Below are 13,471 nucleotides of genomic sequence, written 5' to 3' on the forward strand. Positions count from 1 at the left end.
AATTAGTTCGCTGCGCCAGACACTGCCAGGAGGACGGAGTTTGCAAAGTAGTAAAAGAGAAAAAAAGGGTATGATAGATACTGTAGATATGTATGTAGGATAGAGAAATGGTAAGTCAGGTGCAAGGTTGAATGGGGAATCGAAAGGAGTGCAGGAGGGAGAGGCTCAAAGGGTTTGTGGGATTAATTCCTCGCCTAAACTCCGGACGCAAAGAGAGAGAGAGGAAGGAAGGCAGGGAGGGAGGGTCGAAGGTTATACCAGCACTCGAGTAGTTAGAGTTGGAGTGGGTGGTGTGGGGGGGAAGATGGATGGTTGGATGGAAGGAGGGATGCTTTTTACTGGAAAAGCTAAATAAAAAATAAAAATAATAAAAAAAGGAAGAAGGGGAACCACCAGGAGGGGAATAAGAAAAATAATATACCGGTACAGTACAATAGTAATTTTTATAGAAAGGTAAGCAGAAGCGGGTATTCTCTCGAATGTGGAAAAACTGTAGAACAGTAGAAGCCTTGGAGGGAAAACCCCCCCTCCTCCTCCCCAGGCGAATAGACCAAAAGAAAAAAAGGAAATCCACGAATTGCTTGTTGCTGCTTGCTTCCTGCAGCACTGATTTTTGAGTCACCAATACAGGTACTGTACTGAACTCGTGCTGTACACAGTACAGCACCCGTAGTCTACCGGTATATTAGAGTAACAGTGGAGCCCGCACGACAAGAGTGAAGAGTGAGTATGATAAGTGCCCTATCAATCATGCCCAGGATCTGACTACAATATGGCGGCAAAAATTGAATAGAGGGAGCATACCTTTTGCCCTTCTTCCCAGCTTCAGTGAGTCTAAAGCAAAGCTCATTATCGGGTTCCACTTCCAAGTTCAAAGTTGCTGGTCCCTTTTTCTTTTTCTTTTTTGCTTTTGCTGTTCATCGCTCGCTTTGTAATCCACCGTTCCGTCTCTCACCGCGCAGGGTTGGACTGGAAGTGTATGGAAAGAGAGAAAGTGTGGTAGCAGTCTGTTGAACCTGGATGTTCAGTATGATATGTTCAACCTTGCGCTTCTCACAAGCCTGCCGCCAATCAAGATGGGCTAACCTGTAACTCAACTGTTCTGCTGCAGGCCAAGCTAAGCTGGGTCGGGTGGAGCAGGGCTGGCCGGTGGTAACGTTGGGTACGAGTGCGAAGGGTTCAGCGGACCATGATATGATACCAATGTACCGTATTCGTGTATATCAGGTACGGTATCCTGTGGCTTCCAAGTACAGTACCTAACAAGAAGACGAATCAGGAGAAAGCGGAGTGTTGTATATGTCTCAGGGGGGGGGGGCTTGAAAGCCCAAACGATCGAGAAAGAAGGTGTGGTGATGGTGGAACCGCCGGAGATCCCGAGAACCCGCGCGGAAGCTATTATAGGAAATAAGATAGGTGTGAAGAAGCAATGGAACAAAGAAAAGGAAGCGCGTTGGAAGGATAATTGAAACAGCCACTAGACCGACTTTGCACGCCTCGGCATCACTCTTATTTCTACTTCACTAGCACTGTACCGTATTCGTATCATACGAGTACAGTACCGATACCGGTAACTATTGCAGCACCTCAACACCCCCATCCCCAGATCCGTCCCGTCAGGGGCGAGGAGAAGGGAACAATCGATGGAATGCCTTCAAACCCTTGGACGTTTCCCCACTCCCCCCATGGGAAACTACCGGTTGCATTGGGGTATGGAATCCTCCCATAAATCGGTCCTACATGGACCACTGCGGCTCGTTTCAACAAGCTATCGGTGCATTCGGATCCGGAGGAGCGATTGGCCGGGAGGCGAAGCACCGTACGACCATTCCCTTGAACCGTTATCAAATTGCGATGATGACGGTGGTATGGGTGCATACATGTATGATACCCGCTGTAGATGCTTGGGCGATCATGCTATAATGCACTGTACTGTACGATGTTGTGCTGGTATCATACCGGTACCGTAACCCCCCGTGGAGAAAATGATATTGCCTCTTTGTCCCCACCGCCGACGCGCTAAGTATGATACAGCACAACAACAATAAAAAGGACTTTTTGACGTGATGATCATTAAACCTCTCTGACCTAACTCTCATACAATAACCGGCGACCCCGTTCAGCGTTCAGGAGCCTATCATACTCTACTGTACTTGTAATCAATGGAACTGCCTGAATTCAGCGACTCGAGATAAGAAGCCGCCATCCAGTTCTTTTTTTTTTTTTTTTTTTTTCCTTCCTTTTCCAAATATCATATCATACCAACTTTGGCGCGCACTAACTGCCCTAGTCTACGGTAGTAGAATATCGTTAGATTATCCTCCCCTCCTATGATATAGACTAATACCACCACAAATCTCTAAAATAACTTTAACCGCCATGCTCGGGTAATCCTATTCAAGATGAAGCCCCCTCCATCGCCAATTATGTATGCCACGCACAGGAAAGAAAGAAAAGAAAAAGAAAAAAGAAAAAAAAAAACTTTTTCGAATTACAGTATTTGAATAGCGCGGTATGTACAGTACTTGTAGTTCGAGTTGCCTCCTCCGGTAAGGTCTAGGTCATTATTATTATTTTCTTTTTTCATAAGTCTTTTTAGGGAGAAGGGGGGGGCTGAAACAACTTTCTTTCACCTTTCTGCCCCTTTTTTCCGGGGAAGGTATTGTATAAAAAAATAAAAAAAATAAAAAAAATAAAAAAAAGCCTTTTTGGATCGCCTAATTATTGTACTTGTATGATACGATACCGCACAGCAAAAACAAGTTTTTCGATTATTTGATGAGATTTCCCATAACTCGAGTAAATTAAACGGCGGTCGCCCCCCAAAACTGTCTCCAATCAGAAGATCCAATAACGACCCCAGCCCCTACGAGTACCGGTACCGTACTGAGTATCATACCGGTATGATACAGGTGCCAATAATATGATACAAGTTATGATAACTGGGGCGACTAAATGGGAAAAAAAAAAAAAAAAAGAGAGTGGCTTGCCCAACCCAACCTTCTAGAGCGACGGTAGAAACAGCCTTGATAAAACTGGTATTACCGCTGTACAAAGAATACCGGTACATACATACATACTCGAGTGCCATAAATGCAGATTTTTAACCATTCGGCTGATCGATGACGTGAGCTGCCGGGGGGTAATCGCGCCGAGATCTTTTGTTGGGTTGGAGGGGTTGTTCAGCTCCTCTCCCTTGGGGGGAAGGGAGGATTTGTTTACTTACTTTACATATTATCATACAAGATGTTGTGCTGTTTTTCGCTGGGGGTATATAAATCAGGATTCAAATTTTAGTATGATTATGATATGCGGTCTTGGTGGTGGTCTACCATAATGGTAAAGTGGTCATATGGTATTGCCTATCATACAACTGTGATACCGGTACTATGCTAGGTATGATACCCATAAGGCACGCGCGAGACAGGGCGAACCAAAGAAGAAGAAAAGAAAGAGAAGGTTTAAGCTTTCTTCAGAGCCGCCGGAAGGAAGCTCATAATTTCACCGCATGATATGAGGAAAATCTTGATTAGAGTGCCATACTGTACTGTACAACAGCACAGCTTGTGGATCGCTCCCTCCATCCTCTCCTCCCCCCCCCCAGCCAAGGATTCGGAAGGAAATATCGTACTCGAGTAACTGTGGCAAGCAAACCTTGCAACAGCAAAATTGCTTTCCAGCAAAGCGGAGCAAGATAAATTTCCCATAAAAGTTACCCGACTCGTTAGGTAGGGAGAGACATGGAACAGGGTACTCTACCCGCCCACCGATAGGCTGGCTATGAGTTAATCTGTACAGTACTCTCGCTGGAGATGTCCGGGAGAACGGATAGGCACGTAAGGCTGACTTCTTTTTTACTTGTATACTCAAGCACTTCTTGCCTTACCGCGCTATTGCGATCTCCATCCCATCCATCCATCTCATTTGGAGTCGCTCACTCACGCGTGCATAGGGTTGGTTGGTTGTGTATATGTATATATATATATACATAAATAATATTATAATATTATAATATTATAATATTATGTCTAAACGCCTTATTTCTATTTCGAATTTATGAATGTTTTGTATCATATTGCGGTTTTGTTTGTCTATTGGTCCATCCCTATACCTGGTAGGGGTAACTAGTACAGCACATACAGTATCATATAATCAAGCAATTGAACCTAGTGCTGGAAAGTCCAAAATTTCCTTCTTCTCCCCCCCCTGGGAAAGTGGCGAGAGGAGAGGGGGGAGAGAGAGAGACGGAGCGGAAGTTTTTTTTTGGTTTTGGTTTTGGCTTTTCAGCCCATCTGAAAGACAAAAAAAACAATAATGCCATGCCTTACAGGAGGAGGCAAACGGAATTGGTAAAGCGGTTCGATCGTTTGAGATTCTGCGGTATGCTTGTTTGCTAGGACAGGATACCGATGTAACTTGGGTGCTAGCAGCTGGTCGCTCTATGGGTATGATAGATTGGTGCGCGGGTGGAGCGTGATGGCGAATGATGGATGGGGGTGGATGGTTCAGCTGGGGATGGAGTATATACTGTGATATACAGTATGATAACGGGTAGTGAGAGAAGGCTGTTTGGTTGGTTGGTTGGAGGATTGGAGGAAGGTGCGTGGTGGTGGTGTTGGCTTGGTCTGGTTTGAATGTGTTTGGTGCGGGAGATGGTGGAACATGGAGGAAGATTAGGGTGCGGGTGATGATGTGATATGTGCCGTTAGACTATGATATGTCGTCCAGATACTGCCCTTGGCTACCGTACGCTATAATATCAGAGCATACCAGTGCTAAACGATTGGATTAGAGAAGGGTGTTTTTTTTTCCCTTTTTTCTTCTTCTTTTCCTTTCTGCTTTGTCTAAGCTTGTATTTATATATACTTGCGTCCAGCAATAATTATCTAAAAGTTACGGCTAGTGTTGCGCAACCACCCTGCCAGCAAAAAAAATAACGGTGTCTCATTCCCAGACACTTCATGCCGGGTACAAGTACAGATCCCTATCAAGCGCACACCCTCTGCGATGCGGAATATACCACGGTGCCTGAGCTTACCAAACCCTACTCGAGCGCCATGTCTGAAGGGGAGAAAACAAAGAATTACCGATAGTGGGATATCGCCATGGAAATCCTAATTCTTATTCTTCCTCTTCCCATGATTCCTCGCCCTTGGCGTGATAACATATTTATTCGGCTTACCGCGAGGACCTACAGTATACCACCACCGTGAACCATCAGCCAAACCGCACTTCCGAGGTAAAAAAAAAAAGAAACTTTAAAAATAAAAGGGGGCAGAGGGAGAGTCGTACGAGTCTTGTATCCTGCCTTGGCCTAACCCCCCAACGAAACCACCAGCCGTTAGCACACTTGGCTCAGTAATCGAGATATATATAAACGTAGAACAGTCTGAGCTGAAACTCCACATTTCACTCTCAAGCCACGTAATGGACGGGGACAAATGAATGGCGAGGTGGAAGGAGCTGTGGTAGAAATAAACGTACCGGGGTACCCCAAGGACTGACGGGGGCTTTATTTCCTTGGCTTTTACCACGGCCTCCTCCATGGGGATGGTCGGCTGAGTGGGTGGTATAGTGGTTAGCATATGCATATCGAAGAAAGCGCTCTCTTGGTAGGGAAAGAATTTAATTGGCAGATGTAGGGGGAATAAGATTTTGGATATATTGATAGATCGTTGTGCATTTTCAATCCTGTGCGCTTTCCCCGGAGGGTATGACTGCGCAGGTCCGTGTGTCCCCACCCACATCCTGTTGCGATGTATTGGGCCAACGTAGATGGGCGAGTTTCCGGGGGAGTGGGGAAGGGAGGTGAAGAGGGAAAAGGGGAGTTTTAGGAGGAGGTGGTACGACAGGGGTTTGCTCGACCAAGCAGGCGTGCCGGCTGGGGGTAAAGGCACTGGTATCACCGCTTCGCGCTAGATACTCCCCCCTCTCCATGCCGTTATTGCCACCGAGAAGGAAAACACAAACGATGCAGATCAATAAGATCAAAAAGAAGAAAATAGAGACAAAAGACCCACAAGCATTCATCGCAACACCCCTAACCGTCGGCCGGATCCCCAAATTCCTACTCCTCCCAGCCTTTCCCAATTGCCTATGCTGCCAAGTCGTATTGCTTGCAATTCCCATCGTCGCCGCCGCAAACTTCGAGACTCTCCGTACCTCCCCACTCTGCATCTTGACGATAACACTCTTCGTAGTAGGTTCCCTGGCCACGACGGTAGCGTAGGTCCCGGCGGCCCGACAAAAAACTGCGCCACCTTTCTCCTTCGACCCCACCCCGAACACGACCGACCCAATCGGGATCATATGCATAGGCAAACAATTACCCTTCGTTGTAGTCCTGGCAGCCAGCATGCCCGGATCGATCCGCCCGCCCATAGCCGCCATAAGGTCGTCGGGGATACCATCCCGATACGACTGCACCGTATCCCCAGCGCGCAGGCCGTCGGCCGCGAGAATGTAGCTCTTCCGGCCGGTAGCGTTATTGGTGATTAGTGCTATGTGAGCACTCCTCCCCGGATCACGCTCGATCCGGTCGATCGTATGTTGGCCCGGGGCGAGCCTGTGGAAGTCCACCGTTCGGATCCTCCGCTTGTGTCCACCTCCTTTGTGTCGACATGTTATCCTCCCCGTGTGGTTACGCCCACCAGTGCGCTTCTTTGCGAAGGTTAATGGCCTGAAGGGGCCCTTTTTCCAGAGGTGGTCTTCTATTGGGCGTTTGAGATGACGGAGACCTGGTGTGCGGGGCTTGTATGTGCGCATTTTCAGGTTGCGTGAGGAGCCGGTTGTTGCGCCAGAACCGCGGCGTCGGCTGTCGTCTTTGATACGTGCTGTAAAGGTATTAACAAAGGACATGTCTGGGGCTTCCGGCTCTGCGGCTAGCGGGGGTGTTGATGCTGGGGGCCCGGGAGTGGTGGACACCAGCCGTGCGAGCGTCGGTAATTGATGAAGTCTACTATCGATTAGTTGGCCGGGAGGAATTGGCCGCCGGAGGAGAGCCCGGGCCAGCAGTGATTGGAGCATCGTTATTGCTGACCTTCCGTCAGGTGGACGATGGGAGAGGTTGATGTCGTTGGTGGAAAGTAGAGTGAAGATGTTTAAAGTCTGAAGGGTCTAAAACTGGACCACTGCAACAGGGCTGCTACCGGCATTATGCAAGTGCCAGTGCCCTGGAAACAACAGGAGATTCAGGACTGATTTATAGAGTAGTTTTATATCTTCTTTTCCCGAATTCAATTATAACTTACCTTTTGACTCAATTCCATAACTGTCTGCGTGGAAGCACGAAACCCCGGTATCTCGTGCAATCTTGGTGCAGTAAGGTTACCCGGCTGGCTCAGTTGAGGCTCTGCATCCCACCATCCCCCCCAATGTCTGACTCTCATCCAACCTCACACCTGCCACCGTCCTTTCGTTGGAGAAGATACGAGTGTCGAGATCCACATGCGGGTTCCAACCAAACTTCCGGCTCACAGAGTAGCCTGTGAGTGAATTCCATCAATTCAACTTCACCCCCAAGAGAAAAAGTGATTTAACAGAAAAAGGAAATCACTAGGCCTTGCACTTTATCGAGCCTTCCTCTCCCACATCCCCCACCTCCCACTCGAGCCTGCCCAAACCAAATTCGCGGAATGGCATATCCGCAGCGAATTCAAGCGGAATCAGAACGCACAAGGAATCAGGCCCGTCCGCAAAGCCCTCTCCTATGCCCGCAGAGTACTCCTTCCTCCATCCTCCCCTCCACCCCCTCCTCCCCCTTTCGCCCAATCTCGAAGAATTAACCAGCCGATCCTAGCTAGAGCGAAACCCTGGTGCGCGCCGCCACGACCGGCGACCTAGAAAGCATCACTAAACTCTCGGAAGAAATCACCCAGCTGCAAAAACGGCGCGAAGAAGACCTCTTTGTAGCCACCCTCTCCCCACCCCCTCCAAAACCACCCCCGCCGCCAGCTGTCATGCTGAAATGCAAGAGGAAACTGCGACTTCTGGACCCGAATTATCAGCCCCCTCGCCGCTCCCTGGTCCCGCGACTGCCACAGTTGATAGAGAGTAATATGTTCCCAATCCTCCGCTGGCCAGGCCAGAAGACGCCCCTGCACATATCCATAACTATAAAGAGGAAGACCGTCAAGAAGCAGAAAAGATTTGATCTTTTAGAATTGCTGGAGGTCTGGACCGTGCTTGCGCAGGAGGAAGATATTTTCGATGACATCATCGCGAGGGAAACGGGTGTTAGGGAGGAGGGTGGAACTTGGGAGCATGGAGTTAAGTCTACGTCGAGGGACGTGAAGGATTTGATAAGGAAGGATGAGCTAAGGGGGGTGGAGATGACGAAACGGTTTATGGAAATTATTGAACAGCAGAGGGTAATTCGGGACGACATGATCCTGGGGAGGGATAGACGGGGGCGGCGGAAGGGGGTAGAGGGGTACCAGCTAGGGGGGGCTGGGAGAGGGAAGCGGGATGGGGAGGAAGCAGAATTGTTGGCGGGGGGGGAGGCCGCTCTTGAGGGACTAGGGAAGACGGTGGCGGGAGAATGGGGCGAGGATTCTGATGCTCCTTTTGCTCACTGCTCTTCGCACGAGGAGTCAGAACATGGCGACCTGGAGCAAGAGCACGACGATCCCGACCAAGAGTACGAGGAGCACGAGTACCAAGACCCAGAGCACGGCGACCCAGAGCACGAATATGAAGAGCCAGAATACGAAGAGTCAGAATACGAAGATCCAGAATACTTCTCCGACTCCCCCGACTCAGATCTCGACAACGCCAGCCCAGGCCCGCGCCCGGCACCGGACCCCTTGATACCCCCAACATCAGAGCCAACCTCCACCCCCGAAGACAAACCATAGATCCCATCCACCCCCACCCACCCAAGGCGAAGGAGAACCCTCGTAACTATTAGCATCCCCCACACAACTCACCCCACATGTAAATACTCGCTCTCTTTCATACTTTCACTCATGTTCTCGATTTTGTCTTTTCTTTCCTTTATAATATCATAAGCTTTGTACAATGACAAATCCCAGCCAAGCCACAACTCCATAGAACCCAATCCCATTTCCCATTTCCCATTCCCGCCAAATAGAATAAAACATAATAAAATAAGAACAAACAGAGAGGCCCTACTATCAAAAATTTGATAATAAAAATGGTGGTGATGGCGATGATGAATGGCAAGAAAAACAAAAACATAAACAGGTGAATGAGAACGATGAGGAAGCAGACCAAAACCAGCCGGAGAATGAGATGGTGTGGGATGGAATGGAATGTAGTGTAATGTAATGGATTCACAGGGTTTGAGGTATCATACCGTACCGGTGGTATAATGAGTTATGATAATCCCCCACTGTCGTCGTCGCCGCCGCCGCCCTCGCTCAAGGAAAGGTGAGGAGAAGGTAAAAGAAAAAAGGTATCAAGTATCAAAAACGTTGCCAAGGACTGTCATTTACATCAAGAAATAAATAAAAAGCGAACCAAAGGGGAGAAAAAGGGAATGTTAAGAGGAAGAAAAAGAAAGAAGAAAAAATACGCCATCTACCTCCGATGATGATGCGGCCTAGCTTTCCGTGAAATCTGAGAAATATCGTCATTATCATCCTCTCCTTCGTATCGCTCGTTCCCAACGGCCAGTAACTTGACTGTGTTGCCAAAGCCCACCGCAACAGATCTTTGACCCACCCGACACACGGGACCGGCCCTACTAACCAGTAGAAACTCGTCTGACTCCTCGGCCGCGCTATCGCTGAGTGGGTAGGAAGTCACAACACCATCGGCATGCATGGTCCAGGCTTCCCATTCGTCGTCGTCCTCAGCGCTGTGCTTCTTGCCCATTTTCTTTCGCCGTCGGAGGCTCGAGGCTTGGTGCTGGGAGAGAAGTTCGGAGTCGTCTGAACTCGACTCCTCCTGTATGGTTTCCCGGCGTCGGATACCCGCTACCAGATTCAGGTTTGTCGGTTCCCAGGTCTCTACGTTTTCCAACCAGTGGGTGCTCTCCACTGCACTCTCGAATCCGGAGCATTTGCGTTCCCTTCGATCGCGCTCTGCCCGCAGGCAGATATCCTTCATTCGGCCGCTGGAGGAGAACCATGTGTGCATAATGAACATGCCGGATTCTCGTTCGCTGTATGCAATGGAGAATGATAGGACTGCCGGGCAACCGCAGTATAGACATGTTCGGCGGTTGGCGTGGAACACCCGCAATGAATTAGGCTTGAACTGGCCCGTTTGGAACGTTCGTATCACGCTGCCTGTTATGTGTTAGGTATTCTGAGCATTCAAAATTGAGCCTGATAAAAACTCACCTGATAATAAGTCTACCAGGTCAACTTTGCATGACCTTGAAGTCACAATCATCCCCAAAGATGAAAGCGGCAAGATTGTACAATTCTCACTCGGATCCAGTATTGAGGGAATCACCGGCTGTTCCAATAGGCTGAGCTGGCGGGAATACCATTCACCAGCCGACTTCGAGGTCACAAAGATCTTTCCCCTCTGGCAGGCAGTAACCACCCTTAATGGCAGCCTAGGGGTAAACCCCCCGTGCGAACATGAAACAACAACGCCAGTGCAAATCCTGTGGTGCACACTATTCCCCGTCCTGACGCATACCTCTGAAAGCCAACCGTCATGCCTCAAAACTATTAATCGTGGACCATCACCGCGACTTCGAGGCTCGAAAAAGAACGCACTAGGTTGGTGGCCACCCAGATCTATGGAAACTGATGGCTTGAAAGTTGCTTCCTTGATACTCCATATTGAGACGCTCCCTTGCCTCGGAGCTATAGCCAGCCATTCCCCTTTCTCATCCAACGCGATAGCAATTATAGGCCATAATGAGTGCTGAGGACATGTCGGCCGAATAATGTCTTTCGAAGGAAGTTGCCACATTGTCTTTAATTTCCAGACCACAATTCTCCTATCCAATCCCACAGATACAACAACCCCTCTCGGCGACGCCGCGAGCATGACCACATCCAAAGAGTGCCCCTCATAGAGCGTTTGACAGGTCAGCGAAGGACCTTCGTTCTCTGGTGCCTCAACCAAATCCGCAGTTATATCCTTCATTAGAAGATGATTCATTAAGAGAGTGACAGCAGCCGCCACGACAATAACAGTCAAGATGAACCCTTGTATGTATTCCTTCACCGTGTCGATTGCAACAGCACTTACCAGGCTTGGCATCAGACCAGGAATCTTGGAGCGAGACGAACCGCGGACGACGAAAAATATGGGGTCGTACGCCTTGGCAACCATGCGATATGCACCAGGTTTAACGACTCCAATCAGCTCTTTTCCAGTTAGTTGGTCCTGTCTCTTGAGCCATGCCGTGGGTGTGCGCGCGACATTGATCGGCATAATTGGCGACGGGCTAGGGCCTGGCGAATCGGTAAGTCTGGTTCCTCCCCGGTTGGTAACCATTTCGCACAGAGAGATCACGGTTCGCAATGGAGACTGGTTTTCCAGAAAATGCATGTTCAGTGCAACGAGAAAGCAGATCAACTATAACACACCTTGTTAGACCGTGACCCCGAAGATACGGGACAAAGTTGTGGAACATACAATGACGGAACCCGCAATCCTAGTACTCATCGGCATTGCCCTTTGCATTATTAATTCGCCTGATTTGCCCCGCCCTTCTGGATCCATCCGCCCGCCGTACGACTCGGGTCTGTTGAAAGTGAGCCGATCCAATGAATCCCGCAACTCCAAACGCCTTACGTCGACACTCAAAACTGCCAAGAAATAGGTCAAATGCAGGAAGAAGTCCATAATCAGGGCGACCCAAGCGAACGTGCAAAATTCCCGAACTGCAGGAACGGAGAATTGACCAAGGATAAATAATAGTGCCAGATCTGTTCCTACCGCCACCGAAGAGAGAAATCCAACCTCCCCTAGAGCAATCGCTATGCGAGAAGTTGTGGGCTGTTCGGCAGGGGTTTCTAAAACTGCATTTATGAGACGGAACATGTTTTCGGATCCGATCACTATCACGACAAAAGGAAACACTTCCCTAACAGTATTGTCAGCTTATCATGTCTAGTTTAGCACTGGGGAAAAGGAAGGGGATCGAATCATTGAATTTTTTCTTTCCTCTCTTGAAAGAGGAGGGGAGAAAAAAAAAACCCCAAGTGATAGGGACTATCAAACATACCTAGGTACGTGAGATACTGGGACCTTAAAGAAGGCTAGTATCGTAAAGCTAGACGACACTGAAAATGCCATCTGTTTCACCAAATTAGCTGATGTTGTCTCTATATAAGAATCGCGCTGGGTTGATATGAGGTACCTGGATCAAAACTGCGGCAATAAGGCCCAATCTTGACTTGACAGCCCGCAAGTTCCGCAGAGAAATGGTCAGGTATGCCAGAGTAAGAAGATAGCATCCAGCCAGCATAAAATTGTCTAGTTTGCTCATGGGCTGAAACCGGAACTGTTTTTCCCGCACCCCGACCATTTGATTAATATCACGATTCGGTCCAACTCAAAGGTAGAAGAAACGGTACCTCGTAAAGTGTGCTCCCCTTCTCTTTCCCATCGCTCGGATAAACATCATATCTGCCATGGGAATTTGCCTCTTGTGCCAAGATGGCAGCCCGTTGATCCCAGAGTTCCCCGGCGGAGGAATCCAGGCGGTAGAAGAAACTGATGACCAAGGCATCCGCCTTGACCAATTGATTGTGATGAAAATTTTTACCAGCAAAGACAGAGCCCCACCGTAATGTAACGTTCGCTGGAGAACGCTTGTTGAACTCCTTGTTAACCGTTGTAATCAAGTTCGTATCAGCCTTTATTGCCGACAAAGAGCAATTCCAGTATAACAGCGGCGAGTGGAAGAACATCCCTTTCCCCATCCCTGGATTACTCGTGTTCTTCCTTATGCCACTACTACCGTCATCTACCCCAGCACCACCATTACCGCTGTCACCGCCGTCGCCGCCAGACCCCGTTGCCTCCGTAAACATCCCACTCCCCGAAAACGAGCTGCATGCCACATCCGGGTCCAAGAGCATCTGCTGAATCCTTAAGGCCTCTTCCACCACATCCAACTTCAGAGCCTCCATGTACGACCCCTGGATCCACGCCTGCTTGATCCCAATATCCGGAATAGTGTGCGAGCTTGAGAACGGTCTGGCGGAAGTCCATACGTGATGCGGCACCGACGGTAGACCTGGAGCCGTGGCCGAGTAGAGGAAAGGGAATGGGTAGCATAGTATCACAGCGAAGACCACGGACGTCACGATTGTGATTATCGGGTGCCGAGCTACCGTCTCGCCATGATTCTGGAAGAAGACCCGGAGCGGAGAGGTTGGGGAGAGCCTCGGGGGTTCCGCTGTGTGTCTAAATGGCGATATCAGAGCCCAAAACTACGGAAGACCAACACACACCCAAAAGCGTCAGAAACAGAACACCATAAGAATTGAGGGGGGTGAGTTAATGAGAGAAAGGGGGCTCAGGAGAGGAAGAG

At 49.1% G+C, this 13,471-nt stretch overlaps 3 protein-coding genes; 1 reads left to right on the forward strand and 2 right to left on the reverse strand.

Moving 5' to 3' along the window:
- Positions 1-5,415: 5,415 nt before the first annotated feature.
- On the reverse strand, positions 5,416-7,055 carry GSTUM_00002386001 (mitochondrial 54S ribosomal protein RML2; the record flags this gene model as incomplete). XM_002842498.2 has 2 exons in its annotated part: positions 6,021-7,055; positions 5,416-5,558 (listed from the first exon to the last, which is right to left on the reverse strand). The coding sequence occupies exons 1-2, from the start codon at positions 6,856-6,858 to the stop codon at positions 5,416-5,418; spliced, it is 981 nt and encodes a 326-aa protein (XP_002842544.1). The 5' UTR covers positions 6,859-7,055.
- A 391-nt stretch (positions 7,056-7,446) lies between these two features.
- Positions 7,447-8,937, forward strand: GSTUM_00002387001 (uncharacterized protein; the record flags this gene model as incomplete). XM_002842499.2 has 3 exons in its annotated part: positions 7,447-7,486; positions 7,559-7,719; positions 7,803-8,937. The coding sequence occupies 3 exons, from the start codon at positions 7,447-7,449 to the stop codon at positions 8,853-8,855; spliced, it is 1,254 nt and encodes a 417-aa protein (XP_002842545.1). The 3' UTR covers positions 8,856-8,937.
- An 18-nt stretch (positions 8,938-8,955) lies between these two features.
- On the reverse strand, positions 8,956-12,857 carry GSTUM_00002388001 (uncharacterized protein; the record flags this gene model as incomplete). XM_002842500.2 has 6 exons in its annotated part: positions 8,956-10,253; positions 10,308-11,505; positions 11,566-12,016; positions 12,158-12,228; positions 12,293-12,436; positions 12,510-12,857. 6 exons carry the CDS (start codon positions 12,855-12,857, stop codon positions 9,541-9,543), a joined length of 2,925 nt encoding a protein of 974 aa, XP_002842546.1. The 3' UTR covers positions 8,956-9,540.
- Positions 12,858-13,471: the final 614 nt, after the last annotated feature.

Source organism: Tuber melanosporum, assembly GCF_000151645.1.
Source record: "Tuber melanosporum whole genome shotgun sequence assembly, scaffold_129, strain Mel28".
In the NCBI taxonomy this organism is placed as follows: Eukaryota; Fungi; Ascomycota; class Pezizomycetes; order Pezizales; family Tuberaceae; genus Tuber; species Tuber melanosporum.